Source organism: Grampus griseus (assembly GCF_964374135.1).
Source record: "Grampus griseus genome assembly, chromosome: 20".
NCBI classification, from domain to species: domain Eukaryota; kingdom Metazoa; phylum Chordata; class Mammalia; order Artiodactyla; family Delphinidae; genus Grampus; species Grampus griseus.
This window is the reverse complement of record NC_139014.1, coordinates 296,806-324,440: the sequence shown is the minus strand read 5'-3', so window position 1 is coordinate 324,440 and position 27,635 is coordinate 296,806. Positions and strand designations below refer to the sequence as shown.

General features: G+C 43.4%; 1 protein-coding gene across 3 annotated transcripts in view; it reads right to left on the bottom strand.

The window, feature by feature from the left end:
- Positions 1 to 10,378: 10,378 nt before the first annotated feature.
- The window catches only part of HELZ (helicase with zinc finger), a 154,873-nt gene continuing 137,616 nt past the window's right edge, over positions 10,379 to 27,635 (bottom strand). For 2 of the 3 annotated variants that reach the window (XM_082678006.1, XM_082678008.1), the window contains 2 exons: positions 22,114 to 22,366; positions 10,379 to 18,381 (listed from right to left, as the gene is read on the bottom strand). In XM_082678006.1, the coding sequence (XP_082534132.1) occupies positions 18,047 to 18,381; positions 22,114 to 22,366 (588 nt within the window). In that variant the 3' untranslated portion in view covers positions 10,379 to 18,046. The remainder of the gene's footprint in view (positions 18,382 to 22,113; positions 22,367 to 27,635) is intronic. The other variant, XM_082678007.1, reaches the window with a different exon arrangement.

Genomic DNA, 27,635 nt, shown 5'->3' with positions numbered 1-27,635 from the left:
AACCTCTTCAAAATCTTGCTTTTTCCTTGACCTTGCGAAGAAATTGTTGGGTTCCTGACCACAGCCCAGGGGCCCCTTGACCCAGCAGGGGAAGTGAAGGCATAGCCCCCGGGGATGTTGAGGACTTCTGTGGGGATGAGAGGGACAGAGGGTCTGCTTAGCAGCGAGACTTAGAGGTTCTGAATTACAGTTGGTAACTCTGGGCCCTGGGGTTGTCTTTGGGAGAAACCAGAGGCGGTCTGACTAGCCAAGGGCGTTAAAAATACAGAGGGTTATTTCCAGAGCTCCCAGCACGCTAGGCATCCCAGTGCTAACACGGCACTCCAGCCGCACAGCTGCAAGGGTCTGATTTCAGACACTGGCTTTTTGTTGCAATGAACATCAGGAAGGAGGGCTTAGCAGCTAGACACATAGGGCCACTGGAGTTTCATAATTTACACCCTTGCGCCTTCAAACCTCACCGTACTTGGCCAGCCCTCAGAGATGGTAAGTCAGACACGGTGTGCAGAGAGGACCCCTCTGCCCTTTACCTTCACCGTGCACCAGGGGTCCACGTCAACACCTTTCTTGCAGAGAAGGGGCAGCAAACCACCGGCCGTGGGTCAACTGGGGCCCGTTGCCTGCTAAGAATGGTTTCTATAGTTTTAAATAGTCAAGAAAAATCGAAAGAAGAAAAAGATTTTGTGATGTGAAAATTTCATGAAATGCAAATTTCAGTGTCCATAAGCAAGGTTTTATCAGAACTGCCAAAGATAAACAAGGCCACAGTTAAAGTGGTCAGGACAGATTTTGATCAGTAAGGCACTACTGCCGCAGGAAGAGTCTGGGATGAATTGAGCTCAACTGTGTGCACAGAGGTGACCGGGAGGTTTAAAGGGTGAGCGAGGGAGGGGTGAGGAGGGCCGCACAGAGTCAGAGAAGCCAAAGGTCGCGAAGGGCTGGAAGGGGCTGGGCGAACTGGAGATGATCGAAGTTAGGCGCTGACCCGCTAACAGAGGCTTGGAGACGAGGGCCCTGTCCTCGGGTGTTGGCTGGAACAAACAGGCAACCTTGAATTTTCTCAGGCAGACACTTCAAGGGGGGCTGGGGTCATCCTAGGGGTGCGGCCTTGAGCTGTTAGAAACTGTGTTAGTGTCTGTTCGCATCGTTCTAGGCCAAGGTGGCATGGAGAGGAGGGCTGGGATTGGCCTGGCTGGAATCTGGTCCAGGAGCGAGTCCACCAAGACACAGCCACACCCCTCCGATGGCTAATTCCCGCTTCCAGGCCGGGTTAAGACTGGCCTGCAACGTCAGGCCGGTAACTGAAGTAACTACTCTCACCGGCCAGCTTATTAACCCCTAACTGTTCGCATCTGTAAGGTGAGGGGAAAGCAACTAGATCGCTCTGCTGAGAACAATTTAGAAGGGAGGAGCCGGAGGCTGGGGCATCTGGGTAGCGACCATGGTGGGGCTGGTGAAGATCGCCCTCTGACATCTCAGGGCTCCGGGCTGTGCTTGGAGGGGCCGACAGGGCCCAGCCCAGCCTGCTTTTGAGTCAGGGAACGTGCACATGCCCCGTGCGTGGCTGTGAAGCCGAAAGGGTCAAGGAGAGCAGGGGTGACATCAGAGGGTGGGCGCTGCCGAGAAGGGCGGGTGGCGGGCGAGGCCCAGAGGAGGCTGCTTGGTCCTGCAGCCAAGGGCGCACACGTCCCGAGGACACACAGGTAGAGCCTGAGGGCCACTTGCTCCGGATGAGCGGCTAGGAGATCAGCGTCCACGCCAGCCTGGGAGTTGGGGCCACGGTTTTGTGAGTAAGAAGGGTGCTGTCGTCCCACAAACTCCATTTTGGAGTCCAGTATTATTGTTTTTATTGTTATTATTACTTTTAGGGGAATTAGACTGGTGTGCGTTTTGTATTTCCACCTACATAGCTGTATTTTTAGCAGCCAAAATCACTCTGAGTGGAATATCCACTGAATATTCCTCTCCATTGCAGAATACATTGGTTTCCCAGCGTCTAGCTCTTTCGAGAGACATGTAAGCAGGCCTGGAACTGCTCTGCAGGCAGGGTCGGCCGGCTCCAGCCGGGCGGCACACAGCCGCGTCTGCTCCAGCTTCTGCTGTGGGAGGAAGACAGCTCGACAGAGCAGAACAGAGCCCAGCGCTGAAAAACAAAGAGATCAACGAAACCAACGAGGGAAGACGTCTTTTTGTCTCCAGTCCGCTCACCGATGCTCGCGGGAAGGACGTTGTGATGGGTGGGGCTCAGGATTCGGGGCGGCCCCGGGCTTCACCGCAGCGCTCGGCCAGGGGCCTGCCGACGGGCCCGCAGCAGGACACCGCGCCACTGGCTCTGAGGCGGGCAGTTAGCAGCCAAGCGGGACGGGCACAAACGGAAAAATCATCCAACCCTGAGGTTCCATAACGCTCTCACGTTCTCAGCTTTCTAAATTCATCAGATTCCATGAGGTAAGGGAGCCAGGACGAGCAACTCAGTCCAGATAAATAATATTGAAGTGTGAGACGTTTTAAGAAATGTGGTGAAACAGACACAGCATAAAATCTACCATCGGAATTATTTTTAAGTGCCCGGCTCAGTCATGTTACATGTGCGGCCAGTTCCCAGGACTCTGTTCATCTCCCAAACAGAGACTCTGTCGCCTTCAACAACTCCCCGCCCATCCTGACCACCATCTACGTTCTGTTTCTCTGAATTTGACTACCCTGGTGCCTCATAGGAGTGGAATCATACACTATTTGCTCTTCTGTGTGTCTTGTTTCACCTGGCGTAATGTCCTCAGGGTTCATCCACGTCATAGCCTGCGTCAGATTTCATTCCTCTTCAAGCCCGAACAACACTTCACTGTACGGGTACATCGGGTTTGTTTACGCGCTCATGCCTCAGTGGACGCTGGGGTTGCTTCCACCTCTTGGCTGCTGTGAATAACGCTGCTGTGAACGTGGATGTACAAATACGTCTTTGGGAGCTTGCTTTACGTTCTTTTGGGTAGGTGATGTGTGATTTTTTAAAATCAAAGTTATGGCAAAATATCCGGGATGAAGACGGCGTCAAAATCTTAAATAGAGGCTGGATCCATGTTCCTGATTCTTCCTCTTTATCCCTCTCCTGTGGCCACTGTACAGAAGAAAAGACGGAAGACCTGAGAAGGACTTGCTTCCCAAGATCTGGTTAACTGGCGCCAGAACCGGAATGAGAACAAGGCTGACGGTTTCCCACCTGTGTAACCAGTGTCCTGTCCGGTCCTCACTTAGCCTCTGCCCAAGTATCTAGGGGGTCCGAGACACACGGCATCCTCTCCTTGGCTAACACATAATGGGGTCTGCCCTGGTGGTTTGGTCCTTATTAATCCCTCCTTGGGATTGAACATTTCAATTCTGTTACCACTATTTTTCCTGACCGCCCCAAAAAAGAGGGGTTTTAATCACATCCTACTGCAGTATTTCCCCTGCTGGTGTGACTTGTCCATTTTGATCAAATATTTTATTTACCAATTCATTTCTAATTTATACCCTGCCTGCTTTCAGAAAAGATCTGAAGTGCAGACAAGGTATGAATGAATGCACGATGTGGAACCGATTAAGCCGCGGGGCTGCAGCTGCTGTGGCCTCCTTCAGCCCCCGCTTCACAGCCTCACTCAGTAGCAGCCACTGAGGCCGCAAGTTAACGGCCACCCCGGCCATCCCTCCCGCCTGGCGAAGAAAGTTCATTAAGGTAATTGCCATTACAAGGAGTGATGCTCTGTCTTCTTCTGCCTTTGCTCCTGACAAGTTTCTGGCCTGAATGTGAAAGCCCTGACCTCCTGGAAACGCTCGTTGATTTGGCTTTAAACCCGCCTCTCGCTCTGCCCACGACCGCCCTGGTAGCCCCAGGGATAAATGGAGTTCGGGGGATTGGTCTGCAAGCACAGTCTGAGCGTTCTCACCCCTGAGTTTGAAGAGCTCAAAACAAATATCCAAGTCACTGATTTAAACAGCTAACACCCTTCCCGCCCGGTCCTGCCAGGCTGAGACAGTCGGATGAAGCTAACAAAATAGAGACACAGTCTACCGAGAAACGTCCAGGAGGCAGGGAGGTAGCAGTGTATGATCCTGTCCATTTAAGGTGGAGGAAAGACGAACGGGGCTGCGTCCCATCTGAACCGACCAGGGCGCTGAGCCAGGGTCTCCTGGACTCAGGTGTTCCCCTCAGTTGCCCTCATCTCGAGGCCCTACTATGCGCTGCCTGTACATAGTAGGGGCTGTGGTAGGACGAATCCAGACTAGGGCCGCTGTCAACCTGCTCTTGTGAACATTAACAAACTCCTACGAGACCAGAGCACGTGTTAGACTAACTCATTGTTACGCTCCCTCCACTTCTGCAGTTCTCTGCGTCTATTAATACGAGGAGATGCACAAAGTGGTCCCAGACCTCGGGAAACATAAATCTCACATTTTAAAATTCGCCATGAAACACACATGAAATGGTAAGACGGCCTTTGACCTGGCTGAGTGCTTGACATGTGTTCTCTCTCCTAAGCCTTGCAACAGCCGTGTGTTCGCTTTTATTCCCATTGAACAGATGAACAAACTGAGACTCAGCAAGGCTGAGTAGCCAACCTGGAGGCACACAGCAGAGGAAGGAGGGAGAGCCAGGCTCCTGTCTGCTTCCTTCCAGAAGCTGAGCTGTTAGCTGTCTTGCTGGCTAATGTGGGTCAGTCTTGCCAGGTCCCCGTTTTCTGGAGAGACCAAGGGATCCCGGCGGTTCCCTGTGAGCTGTGCAGATATTGGACTCCAGTTTGTTCTGACTGGAACAAAACCCACCGTGGACTCACCTGTGTTACGTGCGTCATCCTGGTGTGTATATTAAAGACCTTCGAAGGGTTGAAACGTGTGCTGTAATTTTCTCCTGAGGAGGCCTTCAAACAAGTTTCCTTGGCCATTTCTCTGCGTACATTTCAACTTCTTGTCTGTGTCTCATGGATTAGGAGTGCCAGTTCTGCTTTGGTCTTTGGAAAATTCCGGCCTGTGCATGTCTGCTCAGACACAATGGTGCGGGCAAATATACTACTGTTTATCTTTATAAATCACAGTGTTTGCTCACCTTGCCCAACGAAAGCAAGGAAAATAAATTAGTGTTAGATTTAGATGTCAGACTGCATCTGCCTTCCATAAACTCCATTTTCCAATATTTGTGTTCCTCAAAATATCATCATTGCCCTTACAAATTGATTTTACAAGAAGCTGTTACAGAGTGTGTTTACTAAATAAATTTATAAAAGTAAAAAAATATATTTTGTATATTACATATTTAGGGCTGAGAAATTTAGGTTCTAACATAGGACTTTGTTAGAAAAAAGAACGCTGCTGCTTAAAATTTTTGGAAACCACTGACAATCGTTTAATCACTGCTTCAGTGAAGCAGTCCAGACTTGTCAGAGTTCAAGAAAGAAAGATAGCTTTAAAATAAAGTTTACATTGCTTGTCTCACGGAAGGCCAGGGAGGGTCTCTGAGGGGGAAGTGCTATGATAAAGGCATACGAACAGGGATGCGCGTGAGAGACGGCCAAGGGGCAGAGGCTACAGGCAGGGAAGTAGCTAGAAAGCCTCAGGTAGGGGAGTAAGCGTCCCTTCCTTCAGATCTGCCGCATGGTCTTTCGTCTCCCGTCAACCGACGAGAGTCTCGAAACCACGATCCTTCTTCACGTCTCGTGTCACCGCCGACTGACTTTGCGTTCACTTCCCGAGCCACGCGCTGATCCCATGGCCCACGCCACGGCACGAGCCCCCCTGAAGGTCACCAGCGACCCCTCCGTCACCTGTGGCGCCCTACGACGCCTTTCTGTAGAGTTTGTACTTCGGGCCTGTGCTTCCGCTCCCTCCCTAAGATTCCCTGAATTTTCCCTTTTACTGCCACCTGCCCCTTAAAGCTGCATGTTTCCAGGGTTTTTGTCTTTGAACTTCTCAGCTCACAACACAACTCCCGAGAAGTTTCACTCCCTTCCGGGCTGTCGGCCGCCCGGGGCCGCGGTCCCTGCCCGTGTCCAGGCCGCCTCTGTGCCGGCGTCGGTGCCGGTGTGCTGCAGTGCTGCCCGCAGGGACGTGCGCCCTAACCTGCCCTCCCCTGCTTGCCCCCTCGTTTCGACGGCCCTGCATCCCCTCAGCCACCCACATCGAGAAGCCCTGTGGTTTCTTTGGCTCCCGGGCACGCCTCACAGATTCCACTTCCGAGACGAACCGCAAATCCACGTCTTGCTGCCCCGCTGCCGCGAGGCCCGGCTCTCCTCCCCTCCCCCTGCCGCTCGTGCCCTGAGCACTGGCCTCCCCGGAGGACGTGGTTTCCCAGACATGCTGAGCCGGCTGACGTCTCTCCCACAGGGTGTCCATCACGTAAGCAAATGCACACTCACTGAGCGTGTCCGGTTCCTATTCTGAGACCACCCGCTGTCCTCGTCTGTGGCTCCCTCACCGCAGCTCCCACGTCTCTGCCTTTGATTGTCCAGCTTCCCTCTTGGAAGGACCCTTGTGGTAACACTGGGCCCATCCAATAACCCAGGCTAAGCTCCCGTCTCAAGATCCTTATGGCTGAATCACGTCTGCCGAGTCCCTTTTTCCATATAAAGTACCAGGTCCCAGGGGTTCGGCTGTGGACATCTTCGGGAGCCGTTACCCTGTCTACCCCACTAGATACAACACTGTGTGCAAAGCACTGTGCTAAACCAGGACATGACCTGGTCCTGGACAAAAACCGGGGATGGGCCCTCGGGAGCTGAGAGTTCAATCGTGGGTGACTTGAAAGTAAGGCGTAAGTGCTATGCAATGTAGGTGGGCTCCTCGGCCGCATGTGGCCCGCCCCCTTTCTGAAGTTGCCAGAGGCGCCTTATTCCCCAGGACCCAGCTTGGACATCACGAGGTGACACATCCTCCAACCACTCCGTGCAAAACCTGTGCTTTCTTCCTTCTTGTGCCCTTAACACTGTGCTCATACCCCCAGTTCTGACCCGGTCTGTGTGGCTCCCTGTGCCTGCCTGCCTTGCTGGATTATATTTTCCTCTGAACCATCCGGCAGCTAGAACCTTCCCCAGCCCAGTCACACGCTCTGCACAGCGTACGGCATACAGCGCCCTCGGGATGTGTTGGTACATCGGACGAGTGCGTGAACTAGAAAAGGGCCGGGAGGAGTGCGTGCAAAGAGGCTACAAAGAAGCATCAGGAAGTGCAGTAAGAAGGCCTCTAGAGCTCATTCGGGATCTGCTCCCCTGGCCTCAGGGGCCCCATGCTCGGCCTGAGCCCCTGTATTCCCTACAGCGGCGCGCGCAGCTGCGTATCCCTGGGTGAGACGGTCTTCTGAGCTGGAGCACGTCAGCCCTTAAGAACGGACGGGTTTCTTCCATACACCTGGAACTAACACAATACTGTAAATCAACTGTATTGCAGTTAAAAAGAAAAAAAGGAACAGACGGCTTTCCACAAGGGCTTTGCTGGATGATTCAAAATTACCTTTAATGACACTAGATCACAGATTTTTTTTCAAAATAGTGTCTCTTCCACCCTGTTAACAGAACCAACCCAGTAGGAATGATCTGGGTCTTAGAAGGCCTCTAGAGTCACAGGGAGATTTGATTCCTCAGGTAAAGCCTGTTTACTTACACACCTGCCAACAGTTCCCTGTTGCTTTGGTCCCAGGTCACCGCTCCCTTTAAGCCCAGTCACCAGGTTAAGAGGACCGAATCCTCACAACTTTCTCTTCCAAGAGGAGCCTCAGCCGCGAGCGCCCACTTCTCTTTAGCTTTGTAAAAACACGTGCACGTCTGGGTTCCAACGAGACAGAAGACCTGACAGCAGGTGGGCTTGACGAGCAGGCCCAGAGCAAGCCACCCACTCCCCGGACTCCAGGCCCTTCCCTTTTGGTCGCCACTCACAGCAGGAGGGCTTGTCAGCTGAGGCCTCCGATTGCATTTCTGTTCAATTAGTGAGCAAAGGGCACTGAACCACATTCTCCTCTGTTTCCCTCTGCAGCGGAGCCCAGAGTGGGAGCCACGCCCACTTTCCAGAGCTCTCCGATGGTTCACCCCATCGTCTAACTAGCGCCCTTTCTTCTCAGGAATTAGCCGTGCAGTTTCCCGAAACGATGGTTCAAATCAATTTGCAGAGCATCTGTTTTAATGAGCTAAGAATGGGGTAACACCGCAGACTTTGCAACTGCAGCTCCTCTTCAATCTAATTATCTCCTTCTGTGGATATATAATCAACCAGAGGTTCAGACAAAGGGGAATTTCATCACTTTCCCAGAAGTCTGCACGTAGGAATATGCCTACTGACGGGGATACGCTAAAGTAGGCAGCATCCACCAGAACTGACGTCACCATGGTGAAGCTGTCAAACCAAGGCTTCTAACAGCGATACCTGGTGAATGCTGATGCTTTGTCACCGCTCAGAGCACAGTGGAGTAGGCGGGGATGCGACTGCACAGGACAGCTCACTCCTGCCCCCCAGGCCATCACTCCTGCCCCCGGTTATCAGCTGGCCACACCACAGTGGCAAAGGGCATCCATGAGAAGGGGAGAGTGTCCTGAAGTTCTTCTGTCAATCAAACCCTCTGAGCCAGTTCAACAGGCATTCGAGGGCCTGCTCTGTAAAAACTACAGAGCCAGTACTGTAGGTTTTGGGGTCTTAGGACAAGATCTCTGTCACCCAGAAGCTCACAAACTCCTAACTCTAATATAAAAACTGTGATAACATAGATATAAGCCCATTAAGGAGGCACAGAGGATGAGGGAACTAATTCCAACTGACCTGGGGGGTCTGAGCGCTGAAGGGCGTGCTCCAAACAAAGTAGAGAAGCAAGAAGGTCAGGGTTCATCCAGGCGAGGAACGGCAAGCTGTCTGATTTAGGGGACTGTGTGAAGTGCTCAGGAATAAGACACGGGGGTGTCTCCAAAGTGCAGCTAAGAAATTTAGGGTGCGATGGACAACCACCGAGGGCTTCTCAGGAAGAGTGGCACCATCGGATCCGTTTCGGAAGGTAACTCGGGCTGCAGTTGGTAGGATGAGCTGGAACTGCGACTATGCAATCAAGATGGGGTCTTCACGTCCGAAGAGAGGATTTCCATCAATTTGGGAAGTGGTTCGTTAGGACAGTACCACGGTGTGAACCAAGTGGCAGAGCCCATTACAGACCCAGGGCTCTTCAGCTCCAATACCACAGCGGCATCAGAATGTTCCAGTTTAACCGAGCTGAGTGCAAGTAAGTCTCCATTCCAGCACCCCCTCCACGAGGCCAACTTTCCATTCTCACGCTTGACCTGCACTCCATACAGTTCCCGCCTTGCCGTTTTGATGAAATTACATTTTCCCAATAACTTTCACACTAATATCATTCTCAGAAAAATGCTTCAAAGGCTTCAAATAATGCATAGGAATGAACACCTGAAACAGTCTTGTTTGCGTTTTCCCACTGATGACGGGGGCTTTGTTTACTTCCTGTCGGGCGGATGGCAGCCCAGGGAGTCCTCCAAAGCCATTCGATTTATCTGTAAAGAAGTGTGTTTCTTTCCAAAATCCAGAGATGATTTATGTTGTATCAGATCAAGTCAAAGAAAGCAAGATACCTAGCTTGAAAACTAATCCACCGCAATGAGTAAGAATTAGAAATTGTCCTTATGAAAGGCTGACTGCCCTATCTTCTTACATTTGCACACTTTAAGCACAGAATATTCAAGTTAGATTTATGGTGCCACATTAATGGGGTGTTAAAAATAAAAGAGCCAGGGCACACAAAGCATCCTTTGACCTGCTAATGCTTCTCAAAATCGTATCATGGCAGATGCAAAGAATTATTTCCCCAACAAAAACAAGACCCTGGCTCAGGGCAATTTCCTGCACAGCCGGCATCTGGGGGGGGAGGGGCAGGGGTGGGGAGGGAGCAGTGCATGCCACGCACCCCTGTGAAATGTGTTATTATACCTTCATAATACATTGATACCAAGTAGGTTTACAAGTTCTGAAATGAATTCTGGGCTCCACAAGCCCAGCATCAACAAGTGACTTGTTAACACTAATTCATGATCACTGTTTTTAATTCCTAAGACCCACGTTGAATGACAATTTGAAAAGGGCTCATTTTCTCACTGATCACTGATGATCTCTAAACTTTCAGGTAACACTTGGAGCCTTTAGGCCTTTGCTTCTGCTGAAGTTCAGAGACACAAGTAAAGTTGCAAATTTCTGGAAACTATAGAGTCACAATTTTGCAAATCAATGTTGAGCTCTGTTACTTTAGCTGGTTTTACTGATTAATATCATGAATAAAATCAAAGTGCTGTGCTTAACTTCTGTCAGACCTTTGCTCTTAAAAGGAAGCAGAGGATTGTGGTTCACACATAACAAACAGATCTCCAAATTATTAAAAAGGCATTTTATTATAAATACATTTTAGTTGTAGCAGTAAAATACATTTTGTGTTACCATGAATCTTTTAAAACAAAAGAACTTCACTGAGACAATGGTCACAATGTAGGAATTAGAGACCTCCAAATTGAAAACTTGTTCTAAGGAACCAAAGCGACTAAAGTAATTCTAAAACTAAGTTAAAAAAGAAAATGACAAAAAAGGAAGAAAATAAAAACCCTAGAGAGTGGCTTTGGGGTTATTTTATGGTACAAAGTCATTTTTACTTTTAAGCATAAACTCTTTAGGTATTAGAACTCTCAGATGAGGTATCATTAACTGCAAAGAAAAAAATAATAATTTTGCCAGAAATTATGATTATTAGATGGCTGTACAACTGGTACTTTTAAGAGATGGAAACTGATCAGTTTTATGTAACCTTCCTTTAGGAGGCTTTTGCCCAAATAAGACCCAGTATGAATTTGCCACGTGATTGTATGAAGTTAGCTGAACACGTTTAGATAAGAACTGTATTCTTGAAGCATTAAAAAAACAAAAACAAAAACAAAAACAAAACCTGTGTCACTAATGACAGAACCCTTTAATAAGATGCAAAACCCATTACCTTTATAATTGAGAGGAGAGGTATTTTAATCACTGGATTTACCTAGGATACAACTACTACACTTAACCAGTACCTTCATGGGTTTCAAAGAATCAGGTGGGATGACTGGCACAGAAAGCGGATACAGTACAATGTCATACACACGGGTTTACAGGAAGTAGGCATGGTCTGGACATGTAAAAATCCAAGACTCCTGCTCTGTGTGGAGGGGGCTGAGAAACATTCAGGTGTAACTGACACGTCAGCACTTCATCCTGGACAAAAGAGCCCTCTGAGCAGCTGGAAGACACAGAGGTCTTCACTTCCAAGGCATCGTGCAAAGAATAAACTGACGCTCCCTGTGGGTTGGAACTGGGTAAAGGAACCTGTGCTGAACATACGCACAATCCCACCAGAGGTTATCTTGCCTTTCAAGGAGGAAGTACTGTGTTTTAAGAATTCCAGAGCTGTGTGTTCTGTGATGCTTATCATACGGTCTACATCTAAGTCATTCTATAATCTATTACCTTAAAAATAATTTCTTCTCTTTCTAGGGTCTCGGTAAATTCAAAGCCAAACAAAAAACCAGAGGCAGAGCCCAATACCCCTCAAGCTGCACTCCAGGGGGAATATTAACACCCAAAGACCTGTAGGTTTATTATACTGTAGGCAGCTTCTTTCTCAAAAATAACTTGCTCATACATGTGCACCTATGGTTTATGAATAACTCATGCTGTGTAGGCGGTAGATTCCTCTAGACTTTTTTTTGCAAACATATATAGATTTTTTTTAAGGTAGCAAAGGAATCAGAGACAATTATCAATTTTCTGCCACGTACAACAATTCAGGCTCCCCTAACACCTACCGGCACGGCAGAGAATCCAAATTAACTTTGTTAACCTGAGAAACACATAATTTGAAAAGCAAATCCTTTGCCCTCGCCTCCCTCATCCCCCAAAACATAACAACTACGACTACACCATTCGGGGTTTATCTATCGTTTTCTATGCTTCAGGTCACTGCCATCGTAGGACGGGGCCTCCGGTACCTGGGGCCTCGATAAACGCGAACTGCATTCTCGGGACAGTCGGATGGCTCCCTTCCACAATCCTCACCTCCGCGTGTGTGGAGCATCAAGACTGACTCTAAGCGCTCCAAACGCACGCACAGCTTCCAGACCAAAGCCCAGGCTGCAGTGTACACAAAACCAAACTCACCCTCCAAGTGCGAGAGCTCCTGCCCCGTCACGGGGAAGAGCAGCAGCACAAGACCTCAGACGGGGTGAGCGCTGAGGGGCGGGGGGCGGGGGTGGCCACCCCCCAGAGGGCCCGGCACTCCACGGAGGTCTTTCTCCATGAACGTCCCCGTCGCCGCATCAGCATTATAAAAATGTCTCAAGAGATCAGTTTTGTACACTGAGTAAATACATGCGTGGCTGAAGAGACCCTCAGGCTTCCTCTAGACCCGCGGTTCTCAAAGCGCGGTGCCTGGACCAGCAACGTCAGTGCTGCCTGGGAACTTGCTGGAGACGCAGATGATCAGGCTCCGGCCCGGCATCAGAAACCGTGGGGCAGGTCCAGCAGCCTGTACTTTAACAAGGCCTCCAGCTAATGCTGACGCTGGCTAAAGTTGGAGATCCGCTAGCTCTATCCTGCTTAAAATGTCCATATCTTAAAACAGGACATATTTGTAAACAGATACTCCTTCTATTCTGGGTTGAAACCTATGGAATTTGCCCCTTCCCCTCAACTGCTCAAACATCAAAAGAGAAAAAAGAACTAATGATGAAATTCATTTCAGAACATCAAAACAAAAATTTTAAGTAATATCGGTTTCCCCTCCTATACATAGTTCTAAGGCAGGCAGTCACATGCTAGTATGCAAAATAAAACACAGAAGACACCTCATATATGAGATGTAGAAACAGCTAAAAAGACTCCCAAAGAATATAATGAAAATTCTGTAATATTGTTTAATGAACTTATAGAATTATATAAAACTTACTATGCTTTATGCTTAATATTCGTATCAAAATAAAATCTCTCTGTTGAACAAATTGCAAATAAAGTCTGGTCTAATACATTACTGAAACTTTAAGTATATGAATGTCTCTGGATTTTCTGAACACTCCAGTTTTAGAAGCTTTAGACTAATACTGTATAACTGGGTTTAGGATTTAACCACAGTTCACATTACTAAGCCTATATTCTTTTCTGTTAGGTACCTCCCTTCGAAAACATTTAGAAGCTCCTGTGACTGTTTCCTTAAAGTTTATTCCAAAGTAGATATTTTCAAACATTTCAAAAAATTTAAATGTTACATTAAAATTTTTTGTAATCTGTTTAATCTCATATTCTAATTTAAAGTAATACCAATGCCACTTCCTGAATGTGCTTTAAGAGAATGTTAAATGCCAGTAAGACTGATTCACTCCTTGTAACAATGGTCTTCAGCAGCTTTACAGGGAAACCTCAGCCAATAAATACCCAACCCCAGGTAGATGGAGAACTCGAGAAACCTAATATAACGAGCGCTCTGAAGACTAACGTGCAGAACTCGAGAAACCTAATATAACGAGCGCTCTGAAGACTAACGTGCCACTTGCTCTTTCCTGTTACCTTTATACCATGTGGCGGACATCACTAGCTGATACTCTGAACAAGAAATCATGGTTAGAACATTATCCGTTATTTCTAACTGCTCAATACTGTGTGGGTCAGGTGGCAAAAAGCGGAGTGAACAATCAGATCCATTAAGACACATCCTTTGAGATTTAGGAGCGCACATGAGGGTGGTGGTAGAAATTGAGGGTTTCTCAATAGTTAAAGGGATGGTTAGCAAGAAACAACGTCTGGTAAATCATAAAAGACAAAGTACTACCTTTGTGGAGCTAGAAGAAAAACCAGAGCGCCTAAGTAACATTTAAGGTAGCAATTTGTATCTTGCAATACATTTAAAGTTTTAATCTTGTATTTTTATAGGCTTTTTCTGGGTTCTCTTTTTAAAAACAGCTCCAGTAGGAAACAATTCTAAGGATAACAGGTGTCTCTTCTTAAAATGGCGATTTCAGTAAATTTAATTTTCTTAATAACAACAGCTGAAATCTGAAATTTAACTTGAAATTGGTTTTCACACACTGGCTCTTAGGCAAGGTGACTCTCTCCAGCGCAGGTCGCTAGAGATACATTCCTATATGTTTATAGCTTTGCTCTTGAAATGTATATACGTGGAAAATATTAAACATGTAAGATCAGCTATACCAGAGCAAGATAATACTGTATCTTAATTATCTCAAGTTAGGGAATTCAGTTACTTTCTCAGCAATTTCAATGCCACCATAAAAAAGGAAACTATTTTCACAAATAGGTCTTGGAGATCGCTATGTTTAATTAGGTAATGCTTATTCAGTGGGAATTCTGATTATTTTACTTATTCTGCAGTTCTTTGAACTGAAAAGACCAATTGATGTTCACACCAAACTCAAACTTATTCTAGAATCTCTGATGAAAAAAAACCACACAAAGCAGTTTATTATTTCACACATACAAAATGACCTGGAGAGAAAGCATATCTGTCTGAGGAAAGGAAAATGAAAGTCATGTTGTTTAAATGGTCAATAATTAACTGCTGATTAATCAAAAACAAAGCTCTGCTATAACAACTTGGCCAAGCACATGCCAAATGGCAACCAAAACCCCTCTGAAAAACCCACCAGAAAATATCCATGTTGCACTGAACGAGGCTCATTCAGAGCTGAACAGAAATTCATTTTTAGGTAGGGAAAAAAATTCAGCATGAAAACTCTACAGACTCTATCACCCAAAAGAATTTCTTTAAGGTAAAAAAAGAAAATCTCAGTAGCACTGAAATTAAAAAGTAAAACTAATAAAAAATAGTTCCGGCAAGAAAAAGGAAACTTCAGAGTGATATAAAGAACAAAGAAGTAGAAAGACATGTGAACAACTAACTGCACTTAGAAGAAATCTGTTTTGGAAGAAAAGGAAGTTGGTAATACTTGGTATTATCCCAGAGCTTACATCAAGCTTTAAAAAAAAAAAAGTTCCATCTGAACTCTAAGGTTGGACCTAGACCATAAAACACAGTCGCCCCTCAGTGTCTGCAGGGGATCCGCTCCAGGACCCCCAGGACTACCAAAACCCGAGGATGCTCAAGTCCCTTACACAAAATGACGTAGCACTTGCACATAACTTCCACACATCCTCCCATGTACTTTAAATCATCTCTAGATTACTTATGATACCTAATTCAATATAAATGTTAGGCAAATAGTTGCGAACGCATGGCAAATTCAAGCTCTCCTTTTTGGAACTTTCTGGAATTTTTTTTTTTTTTTTAAATATCTTTGATCCATGCTTTGCTGAATCGGTGGGCACGGAACCCGCAGATACGGAAGGCCGACTGTAAGTTGTTTTTTAAGTCTGATTCGTGGGCACTTGCTAACACTACCCAAGTAATATCCAACAGGATGAACGGTACTCAGAAGCCACACATTTCAATGGAAACTTGCAATGATTCTTGCAGTAAGACTTTCTCAAAACTGTTACAAGATATTATTATGTATACATTACATTTAAAGCACAGTTGGAAAGATGGCATTAAGTAAAGCTGAGATGGAAACATTCGAATCCTTGACTGGCTGTAGAAACAATAAGGAAGTGAGGAACACTCAGACGTTCTCAGCAGAGCAGTGGACTAAGAAGCAGCTACTACTTTTAGTTTCTTAGAAATAACTGCTTAGAACAGCAAAGTCACAACAACGTAACAGCTTCCTTACGCAAAGTTTCCATCAATATATAAGGGCGGTAGGGTGGGCACATTTAAATATAAATAATTTTAAAACTGGTATTTTTTAAAGGTTCAAGTATGGAAAACAGATGATTAGGCAATTACTTTATGACAAGGGGTTAACTGACAGCCCTGATGGGATAGTTCTGTCTTTGTCAGATCAGCATGCTTTCGACCATTTACCTGGCTTGCGTCGCAGTCCTGTATATTTTCGGGGGAGGAGAATCATCACTGACAAGAACATTATTCTTCACCGACATCCTCACATCAGGGGGATCTCATTTTCATTTGGGCTGTATCTTGAGTTTTGTCACAGAGTTAGAAATACACAGCTATATGGCAAAACTTTTTCTTCTTTTCTTGTGACTATGTTGAGTAAAATCTGCCATCACTAAACGTGGCGATCTGACATCTTACAGAGAAAACGAGGTGCTGTAACTTGCTGGCTCCGTTTTCCAACTGTGATTTATACTAACCATTAGCACGTCTGCAGTCTACACGTCTACATCTGCCGCCTTACACAGAGACCTGCAGCCTGTAACGTGAAGCCACAGAGGAGTGAACTGCACTCTGGGCAGAAGGACAGAACTGAATAAAAAAGAGGTTCTCTTCTCTTAAAGAGCTTGACAGCCTTTAACTAAAGGCACTCTCTTCTCCCAAACTGTCCGAGGCTTACAGGGGACTACTGCTGGCTGACACCAACTAAACTCCCGTCGCAGACGCTTTTCTTTGCCCTCCACTTTTCAACTCTGCTTTAAAAATGGACCGCGAATAGACGATGGCCTATTCAAAGGCAGTCTTCCGGAAGAAAACTAGTTTTGAACGGATCATGAGGGTCCGTTCAGGATTTGCAGTGTTTCCCAACCTTACCTTATTATTTTATGTTTTTTTTAAAAAGGTTATATTGTAGTTTCAAGATATCTCTGAAGTATAAAAGTAGTACTACTAGATCAGGAAAACAATATGGACATGCATCGTCGCAAAAGCGTTACAAGACCACAAGTTTTAAGAGGGTAAACGTTGTTCTTTGGATTTTACCAAAGTTCATTCAAAACAATGTTTAGACTGTAGGATATTTAAGATAGCTGTTTAAATTGTATATTTTTGTACAAGTTCAGTGGGGTTCTTTTAGAAGAATCAAAAGACATGAAAACAAGGGCAGCTTCTTGCCCCAGATTTTGATGAATTTTGATACATCTTTGACAAACATTATACTTCTTCTTTAATGATGTTCCTCAAACAAAACAGTTAGCAAAATATTTGAATTGCCATGTATAATGTCACATTTTAATGTAAACATCAAATAAAGGTACCAAAATTTTTACTGGAGGGAAAAAAAACCTTAAAGCGGCACAACTCTTTATACCACTGGAGAGGGGGAAGCCAGATTACGAACATTTACACATGCATAGTGAGGAAAAGAAGATGTTACTAAATTCACGCATTTTTAAAATAGTTATCAAGTCTACTAAGCACCAACAATCCTAAAAATTTTTCAGCTTCATGATTTGTTTAAAAAAAAAACACACACTATCAAATTAACATTAAAAACAAGCTTAAAGTGTAGCTTGTCCAAAAAATAATTAAGTATGCCACTGTTTTTTTCATGTTACAAAAAACAGTGGCATATGAAATACACCTGCAAAGAATGCCTTTAACTCTATCCTACAGTGGATGGAGATTACAACAGCACATCATACATAGTCTAAAACTATAAAAGTTTTAGAATGCAGCATCTTGTCACCAAAAAAAGCTGATAAAACTTAAAGTATTTAGAAGATGCTGACCCCTTTTTTTTTAAAAAAATTTTCAATGAATTTAAGCAAAAATAACATACATTTGTACATCAACTGGCCATTTCTGGTACAGAAACCCAGCGTATGGTAATATTACTGAATAAATGTAAATGCTACTTACAATTTTTTTTTCTTTTTAAATACATTTTAGACAAACTTTTTTTCTCCTTTTTTAATAGTTGCACAATTAACCTCTTAGCTGCTAGCTTGATGCAAACATATGTAACAATACACAAATTTAAAAATATTTTTTATTCCACATAAAAGCTGTCAAAATTCCGACTCATGTCAAAAATGCAAAATAATGGAATATACTGTAAAAAAAAAATTAGTTGCAAGTCTAGCAGCAAAGCAATTGAGAACATACTTAATATTAAAACAAAGGGAACTGTGCATCTATAGGTGAAGTCCAGCTATCTTAATTCTACTGATACAAACAGAATGAAAACACTCTCCCTGGAGGAAAAAAAAGTGATTATTTAAAATAGGAGTAAAAGCCATTGCTGCCCGATGAGCTCCCCAGGCTGAGTTCCTGGAACAGAGACAGAGGGTCGCTGCTCTTCTTGGCCTGCTCTGGCGGGGGCCTGGGCTTGGGCGGGGCCCGCAGAGCGCTGGCGTACGACATGGCGGGCTTGCTGCCTCCACAGCTCTGCTGGCTGCTGCTGCTGGCCGACTCCGCGATCTGCTTGTTGGGCATGAGTGGGGGGAACTGGCCGAGATGCTGCAGGACGCTGTAATTGAAGGAACTGGACCCCTCGAGGTTTTCAGGCTTCAGATGATCCTCAGGGGGTTTGCCGGTCTTGGGCGGAGCTAGAAGCAGAGAAGAGTAGCACCGATTTAAGGGCGAGCCCAGCGACCCTCAGGCATCTCACTAGTTCAGTGTGTCACAGCTGGTTCTCATCTCCAGGAACTCAGCGACAGGAGAGCCACAAGGACAGACAACTTCTGCCACAACACTCTGCAATCACAACACACCTGACTGAACTTCTCCATCTCATAAACACTTGAAGAAGAATTAACTACGTGAACTGTGATAACTAAACATATAAAACTAAAGGTCAAGTCTGAAGGTTTTGCTTCAAAAAACTAACTTGTGCCATTGCACACTTTGCTATTTATTATATTAACTGCTCACAGTTTGAAAATGGGAAAAAACAGGTTCTTTCTTAAATAAAAATGAGCTCTATATGCAGACTTCTGGTTAAAACAGCTTCTATTATTAACCTACGAAACAGCAGCGCCTGGATTCAATTTCTTAAAAATACTACCTTTTCTTGTAATACGTAAGGAAACGAGGAATAAGGTGGGGAGGGCTGCTGTAGACCTTACTTCACGCTTCCTGTCATCTGCCGAAGTCCAAGGTCCCTTAATATTCGACTCCACTCTCCCTAACTAGCTTTATGGCCCCCAAATCATAACTGGTTTTAAACACCGCTTTTGCTTTCAATCTTTTAAAAGTTTAACTAACATTAGACTGGATTAAAATCATAATACATACCCATTGAGGATAACGTGGAAATTACACAAAGGCCGAAGAAGAAAACAAGTCATTCACATTTCCAAATACCAGAGCTCATTTAACTTGCTGCTGCATTCTTCCCCAAGGATGTCATACAACGCAGGTATTTCGTAACTTTTTAAAGTAATCTCTCATTTTTAGAAATATGGATAATAGGCAATTTTTCACTTTTCTACACTGTGATAAATGTTATTATAGATAAATATTCCTAAATATTCACGACTGCTCCCTTAGGATAAAGCCCTAGAGGTACAATGGCTGGGTCGTATAGTACATACACAGTGAAAGTTTTTGATTCACTGCGGCCAAGCTTCCCTGCAGGAAAATACTGCCCACTTAGACTCAACCAACAATGCTTGCTCATTTCCCCACTACATCACAACACTAGTGTTACTATTTTTTTTAACTTCAGCTTCTTTTATAAATAAATAATTATCTTGTGGTTCTACTTTACATGTCTTTGATTACTGACATTTATGGACATTTTTCCTTGTGTTTATTACCTATTTGTGTAAAGTTAAGGAGAAAATATTTCATTTTTTAGTTTTAGTATTTCATTGATTCATTATGCTAATTTCATATTATTATTTTAAAACTTTAAAAATTCACAAAATTGTTCAAAATTATTTTAAGCCATTTAATAGCTTTCTGGAACGTTTACCACCTTTCTGTCTAAATGTCACTGATCTTGTGAATGAAACAATTGTTTTTAAGAGCATTAGTTTAACAAACACTTCAATATAAAAGTGGCCTGTACTGCCTAATATACAAAATAAACATTTTACTGGCTGTTCAAAAACTTACTATTTTTATTTACTTTACTAAGTCTTATTGACCCATATTCTCATCTTCATGACAATATAAGAGTTTAGAATGTTTTCAAGTAAATAATAAATACTTACAGAATAATATTTTAGAGGCAGTTTAGCCTAATGCCTACACGCTTATCTAATCATGAATGGAAGATCTCTGTCAATTTGATTTACCATATATGCTCCTGGTAAGACAAACTATTCTTTAAAACTATGAATTTTACTAATCTGGCAATCAATGACTTTTTTCAAAATACATATCTCTACCTAATCTTTAATTTTCATCTGTGCATAAAAAGAAAATGCTTGATAAAGTATGCCTTGTCACCAAGAGAAGTGAATAGAACCCGAACACATATGTGTTGGAGAGACGATCCCCACCCTCGCTGAGGACACAGAGGTCCCGCAGTGAGACTGGATCACCCCCTCGATCGCACAGGGTCTATCCTCATGACCCCCTCACTCAGCAGGCAGGCATTTACCAAGGCGATCAGTACCGAAATGGGAAATCCAACGTTCCGAAAGGTCAGAGACATGAGCTCTGCTCTCAGCCTTGTAACTGTGGAGAAAATACGGCCATATCTTGACCTCTTTCAAATCCCAAACCAATGTAATAATGAACAGTTTCCTTCAACTCAAGAAACAAGTCTCAAACTTCAGAAAGAAGTTCCCCAAGTGGTGATTATTGTCCTTCTGATTCACCACCGGCAATTGCTACATTCCTCTAAAAATGAAATGAAAATATAAAATAGAATAAAATATAAAATAAAATAAGAAATACACACATACATACATACTGTTAGACAAGAAGCTGTGCTTCAGGATAGTAGTGATTTTGAATTAATTTTTAAATACTTAGCTAAGTGTTACTTTCAACGAAAGAATACTATTTGTCTCCTAGCAATGAAGAAAATAAGAATTTTATATTTGTGGAGAAGACACCATAAATGACATGTGCTCTGGGCACTTGCTCAGCAAATTTCAACTTTATCAGCTTTTTACTGATTTCGGCCAAAAGCTATCTTAAAATTTAGGCAGAAAAAAAGGAGAAATGATGTTGTCTTTAAAATAAATTATAATACACAAAACAACTAAGAAGTAACAAATTTTCATCACTTGTTTGTAATTTAGATGTTTCTCAGGATATTCAAATATGATGAGTGCATTTCTGCTAGACCTTTAGAATGACAAAGCAGTCCCAGGCAAAATACAACACTCTAACCACAGAGGTGCTAATGAAGGTTTAAAGATTAAAATGACCGTGTCTCTTGACAGGAAAGAAACCAATGCCTTTCTAATGCCTTTTGACCTACCACGTCTACTGTTCTAAAAAGAACATCCTCCAAAATGGGTCAGTCACAGGCACAATGGATTCACATTCTAAAGATGAACAAAATTAATTTAGAATACAAAGGGTGATGCTATCAAGGCAGAAATTCACCGACGATCACAGACTTGTTCACAAAGATAAATGACTGCAGCCTACAAAGAGAAGGCTATATAGATCGGAGAACTCAAACAGCATCATTCTTTACATTCCACATAAAAAAGAGGGAAACAAAGGAAAGATAAACGTGCACTCGCGTTCAAGGCTGAAGAAGACTTCAGACTTCCCAGCACACAGGTTTACAGCCATATCCATTCCAAGGCCTTCCTATGCCTTCTTTCTTTTCTTCTTTGGACTTGGATTTCTCAGTTCATTAGAATATAAGGAATAAATACTGGATTTCTAAATCTCAAAATGTCAGACTTTACTGGTTTCTCTTATGGCCAAACTCTATTGTGTAGCAAACTGTCAACAACTTTATTGACAATAAATCCTTGAAAACTGAAATTGACCTAACCAACTGCCGCCCCCAACCCAGAAGAAAACACGAAAATCCAGAAAACAAGCTTTTCCCAAGCAAAGGTGACCTGATTTAGAAATGCATTCTAGGTTCCCTTACTTCTTTCACGCATTCACAGGTTAAAATGATCAAAATGATCAGTTCCCAAATACGGGTAGGTCTACTTACCTTCCAGGCCATAAACATGGAACCAATATAGTCCTAAATTAATGTGTATCCTGAGGCACACCTGCGAGCTTTGAGCATTAAATACTGTTCCAAGATAATAATGCGAATGGAAGGAATGGGAGAAGAAAAACTCCATAAATACGCAGGAGCTGAGTAGTTAAAACTGCAATTGTGGCAACCCCCAACCCTGTCTTACCTATCAACTCTCTGGGCTGAGCTGTCCTGCTGGATCCATTGCACGGAATGTTCTGATAGGGGGTAGATGAGGTGGTGTTTACCCAGGACTCCGGGGAGGAGAAGTTGAAAGAAGATTGGTTATTATGGTCCTGAAGCTCTTTACACTGGGCAAGGCTGTCTTGAGGAGTGCTTACTTCTTCAGAACAAGGCTGGACTGAGCTAGATGAGATTCTTCTTTGGTACAAGGGCCGACCAGGTCCTCTGGGTTCATACTACACAAAGAAAAAGGACAGTTCATAAATCAGTGAAAACTTACACCCTACTCTCTTATGCACACAGCAGTCTCACTCTATTAAGTAGAAATTCTCAAAAACACTTTCTTCTGTGACTATCAAAACCCCCAAAAAGCAGCCTGAGCTGTGGACATGGTGTCAGGAGACCTGGGGTCAAAACTCAGCTCTGGCCCTTAGCAGGTATTCCTATGACAACACACGTCTAATTTCTGACTCTGTTTTCCTGTCTGTGAAGTATGGGGCTGAACTACCTGTCTTCAGTTCTAAAGTTCTATCCACATTTTAGGTAACATTAGATTAAGAGTAAGAATGAAGAAGCATATCTGCTCAAAATTAAATGGGGAAATGACAGTCACGATCAACTGAATCACAACACCTTGAACACATTCGTCCGTTTGAGACTCATCTCATGGGCCCTTCACAACCTCCTGGTCTGTCATTCCTTAGACCTGATGGTGAGACAGGGTCCCTCCCACCCAACAGAGGTACTCCCGACCGCCCTCTCTGCACGGCTTCCTTCGGAAAGTCTTCGACTGAAACGGAACATTCATTATTCTTCAACAAATCCTTCGTATGTTTGAAACCCAATTAACGTTTTTCCCCTCCCTACACTTGCACAACCAAAATTTCTTTGACTCTCCGACAGGATGTATTTGCCAGCATTTCATGATTTTTTACTGCTACTTAAGTGCCCTCCAAGCTCTCGGGCCCGACTGCTGTGGCCATGCGCAGGCTCAGTTCTAAAAGCAAAGGCAATACGGAGTAGCAGTCAGGTGTTCAGTCAGCCCGGCAGCATCACTCGGCAATTGACCTAGCCTCTTGGGAACTTCATCTGTAAATGTGGCTTCCCTGTCCACAATGCCTGCCTCTTAGGGCTGCTGTGAGACCTGAGCAAGTTCAGCATGCATAGTATTTGGCACATAGGAAGGTCTGCTGTTGATGTAACATAATGGATAAGCGTCCGTGTTAGAGCTTACATGACAGAACAGGATTGGCTTTTTACTGCCCCCTCTCCCTCCCCCCAAAGTAACAGATTTGCTATTCAGTTCGTGGTCATTATGATTGGGAGGAAACTTTCTTTTACCACCGTTGTTACAAATAACTGGAAATCAGGAACTAGAGATTAGATTACAAAGAAGAGAGAGAGAGATAGGCACAGAAATAGCAGGATTTGGGGGGAATATAAGATATCACAAGCAGATATTGTCAGGCCAATGAAATGCGGGAATTTGTGGGCCTAAGTATGTGAGAGTAAAGTCGTCACGGACGGAACCACAAGGGTACAAACGGGAAGGGAATGGGTCTGGATTGGCTGCCTTGAGCAGAAAGGCGGGAAGGGGAGGGAGGAGAGACCTCTCACTGTTAAATGAGGATGTCCAGGTCATTTCTACATTTCCAAAGTTTTAGCTACTGGATGAGAAAGGCGAGAGCTAATACTTCCATCCCATTAATACCTTTTCTCATATGTTTTTATTGTTCTTCTGTCTTTATGTATAGTATCTAAATTCATCTTTAGTTTTACTCTGCTTTAAAGGTATTTTTTTCCAATGGTTAAGATCATTCCAAATTTGATTCCTATTTTCTAGAATAGTAACCATTCTAACTAGTGTCAACTGTGAATTTAATCAGCACATTTGAAATTTCTTCATCAAGGTTATTAACTTATGGTGTTGAGTAGAATAACCAACATTCCTAAACTGCTTTATGTTGTGTATGGCTAGGCAATGAATGAATGGTCACAGCAGCTTGTACAGGGTGCCTTTTTTTTATCAAGGTTTGTTATGAAGATGATTAGCTCTTAGACTCAAAGTGAAGTGCTTCTTTTTATTACCATGACCTGAGTGTTCAGCCCAGTCAGAAACTGTAGGGGATCACATTCTAAAGGCTTTATGTGTGGGCTTCCCTGGTGGCGCAGTGGTTGAGAGTCCACCTGCCGATGCAGGGGATGCGGGTTCTTGCCCCGGTCCGGGAAGATCCCACAAGCCGCGGGGTGGCTGGGCCCGTGAGCCATGGCCGCTGAGCCTGTGCATCTGGAGCCTGTGCCCCACAACGGGAGAGGCCACAACAGTGAGAGGCCCGCGTACAGCAAAAAAAAAAAAAAAAAAAAAGGCTTTATGTGTGAATACTAAAGTACAAAACTAAAATCTGTTATGGCCTCAGAAAACAGGTTATAATAATCAAATTCCCTGGTGATACTCATACGAATTCCAGGCATTAACTTTATAAGCCCCTTTTTGCAATGAATAGATATGTGAACCACAACGCTTAAATGAGGAAAACTAAAAATCAGAAAGCAGTGGAAAGCTGATATAAAAGGAGAAAATATTCAATTAAACTTTAAAAAAAAAGTGTGTCATTTATACCTTCCAAACTGAAATCCAAAAAAATCACACAGTTGACACGCACAGTACTTGTGGAAGTATTGTGTAACATGTTTATAACAGCTCCTAAGCAGCTGCTGACGAAGATGAATGGGTAGATTAAGTATAAAATACAACTTCAAATGACATTTATGAATGCAATTGATCCTCTGTTAGAAAAAGAACCAAAACTTGGCATTGTTTGAATGTTCTTAAAATTAGATATGTTGAAGATTTATCTCTATATATGTGTGTGTATGTATACACACACACACACACACACACACACACTCACACATAATATACATACGTACATATATAAATATAATATATAGATGGTCCCCTGGTATACCTACTTCATACAACACAGATGTAGGTAGATGCATGAAAATATGATTTGCTACTTTGGAATCTGTCCTCAAAGGTAATTTGAGGATAAGCAGAAAAATCTTGCTGACAACTGAATGAAATGGTTTATACACCAAATAAATTACCTTTTAGCAGTTTTGTAGTTTTCAGCATACAGACCCTGTACAGGTTTTGTTAATTTGCACCTAGCATTTAATTTTCCTCTGAGCTATTGTAATGGTACTTGCTCTTACATTTTGGTTTCCAATTGAATGTTGCTAATATATGGAAATGGGATTGACTTGTGTTGACCTTTTACCTCAAAACCTTGCTAAATTCACATTAGTCAAAATTAATTTTTGTTGGTTTGTTTTCTGGGTAGATTCCTTGGGTTTTTCTACATTGACAATCATGTCATCTGTGAATAGGGAGAGTTTTATTTCTGCCTTTGCAAACTCTGTGTTTCTTCTTTTTATTGATGTACTGCACTGGCTAAGACTTCCAGGATAACGTTGAACAGGAACGTTGAGAGTGGACATCTTAACTCCTTCCTTACCTTAGAAGCGTTCAGCATTCAGTCTCTACCTTAATCATGATGGTAGCTGTAGGACTTTTATAGGTGCCCTTTAACAGGTTGAGGAATATCCTTCTACTTCTAGTTTGCCAAGAGTTTTTATGAGTGGATGTTCTGTTCTGTCAAATGTGTACAGGCTTTTTTTTGTGGGGGGGGGGATGTCTATTGATATAATCATGCGATTTTTCTCCCTAGACTGTTAGTATGGTGGATTACATTGATTTATTTTCAAACACTGGACCAGCCTTGCATTCTGGAAATAAGCTCCGACATGATTGTAGTGTATTGTTCTTTTTTATATATTGCTGAATTCAATTTGTTAATGTTTTGTTGAGGATATTGCAGTGATGTTCACAGATATGTCTGCAGTTTTCTCTTTCTTGTACTGTCTTTGTCTAGTTTTGGTATCAGAGTAACGCTAGCCATATACAGTAAGTTAAGAAGTGTGCCCTTCTCCTCCATTCTCTGGAAGAGATTGTGTAAATTGGTGGTATTTCTTTACATGTTTGGAGAAATTCAGCAGCGAACCATCTGGGCCTGCAGATTTCTTCTTTGGCAGGTTTTTAAACTACAAATTCAATTTTGTTAACAGTTATAAGACTATTCATATGCTATCTATTTAATCTTCAGTGAGTTTTTGTAGTTTGTGGTATTCAGAGAAGTGATCCATTTTATCTAAGTTGCTGAATTTTATGCAAAGAGTTGTTCACAGTATTCCTTTACTGTTATCCTTTTTAATGTCTACTGGATTCAGTGGTATCTCCTCTTTCGTGCCTGATATTGGTAGTTTGTGCTTCTCTCCTTTCCTCTGTCACTCTTGCTAAAGCTTTATCAGTTTTTTTTTTTTTTTTTTTTGCGGTACGCGGGCCTCTCACTGTTGTGGCCTCTCCCGTTGCAGAGCACAGGCTCCGGACGCGCAGGCTCAGCGGCCGTGGCTCACGGGCCCAGCCGCTCCGCGGCATGTGGGATCCTCCCGGACCGGGGCACGAACCCGTGTCCCCTGCATCGGCAGGCGGACTCTCAACCACTGCGCCACCAGGGAAGCCCAAGCTTTATCAGTTTTATTGATCTTTCCAAAGAACTGGCTTTGGGTTTCACTGATTTTTCTCTATTATTTTTGTTTTCATTTTTTATTGAATTCAGTTCTCATCCTTATTATGCATCTTTATTATTCCCTTCCCTCTGCTTGATTTTAATTTATTTTGTTCTTCCTTTTCTAATTTCTTGGGATAGAAGCTTAGATTATTGATCTGAGACATTTTCTAATTTCCCTTGAGACTTCCTCTTTCACTCATTTATTATTTAGATATATGCAGTTTAATTCCCAAGTCTTGGAGATTTTCTGATTATCCTTTGGTTATGCATTTCTAGTTTAATTCCATTATGGTCAGATAACATATTTTATTGGTGAATGTGACATCTGCACTTGGAAAGATCATATATTCTGCTGTTGTTGGTTGGAGTGTCCTATAAATGTCAACTAAATGCAGTTGGTTAATGATGCTGCTCGCTTTTTCTATATCCTGGCTGATTTCCTGTCTATTAGATCTATTAAATACTGAGACGGGAGAGTCAAAGTCTCAAACTATAATTGTGGATTTGTCTGTTACTCCTTTTAGATTTTGCTTCACGTATTTTGAAGTTCTGTTGTTAGATGCATACACACTTAAGACTGTTATTTCCTTTTAATGTACTGACCCTCTTATCAGTACTAATGTCCCTCTTGGATAACTTCCTATGCTCTGAAGTTTACTTTGTCTGACACTAATATAGCCACTCTAGCTTTCTTTTGATTAGTCTTTGCATGGTATGCCTTTCTCCATCCTTTGCTTTTAACTACCTATACTGTTATATTTTTAACGTTTCTTGTAGATAGCATATAATTAGAACTATTTGAAAAACCCATCCTGACAATCTCTGACTTTCAATTGGTATGTTTAGATCATGTATATAATGTAATTACTGA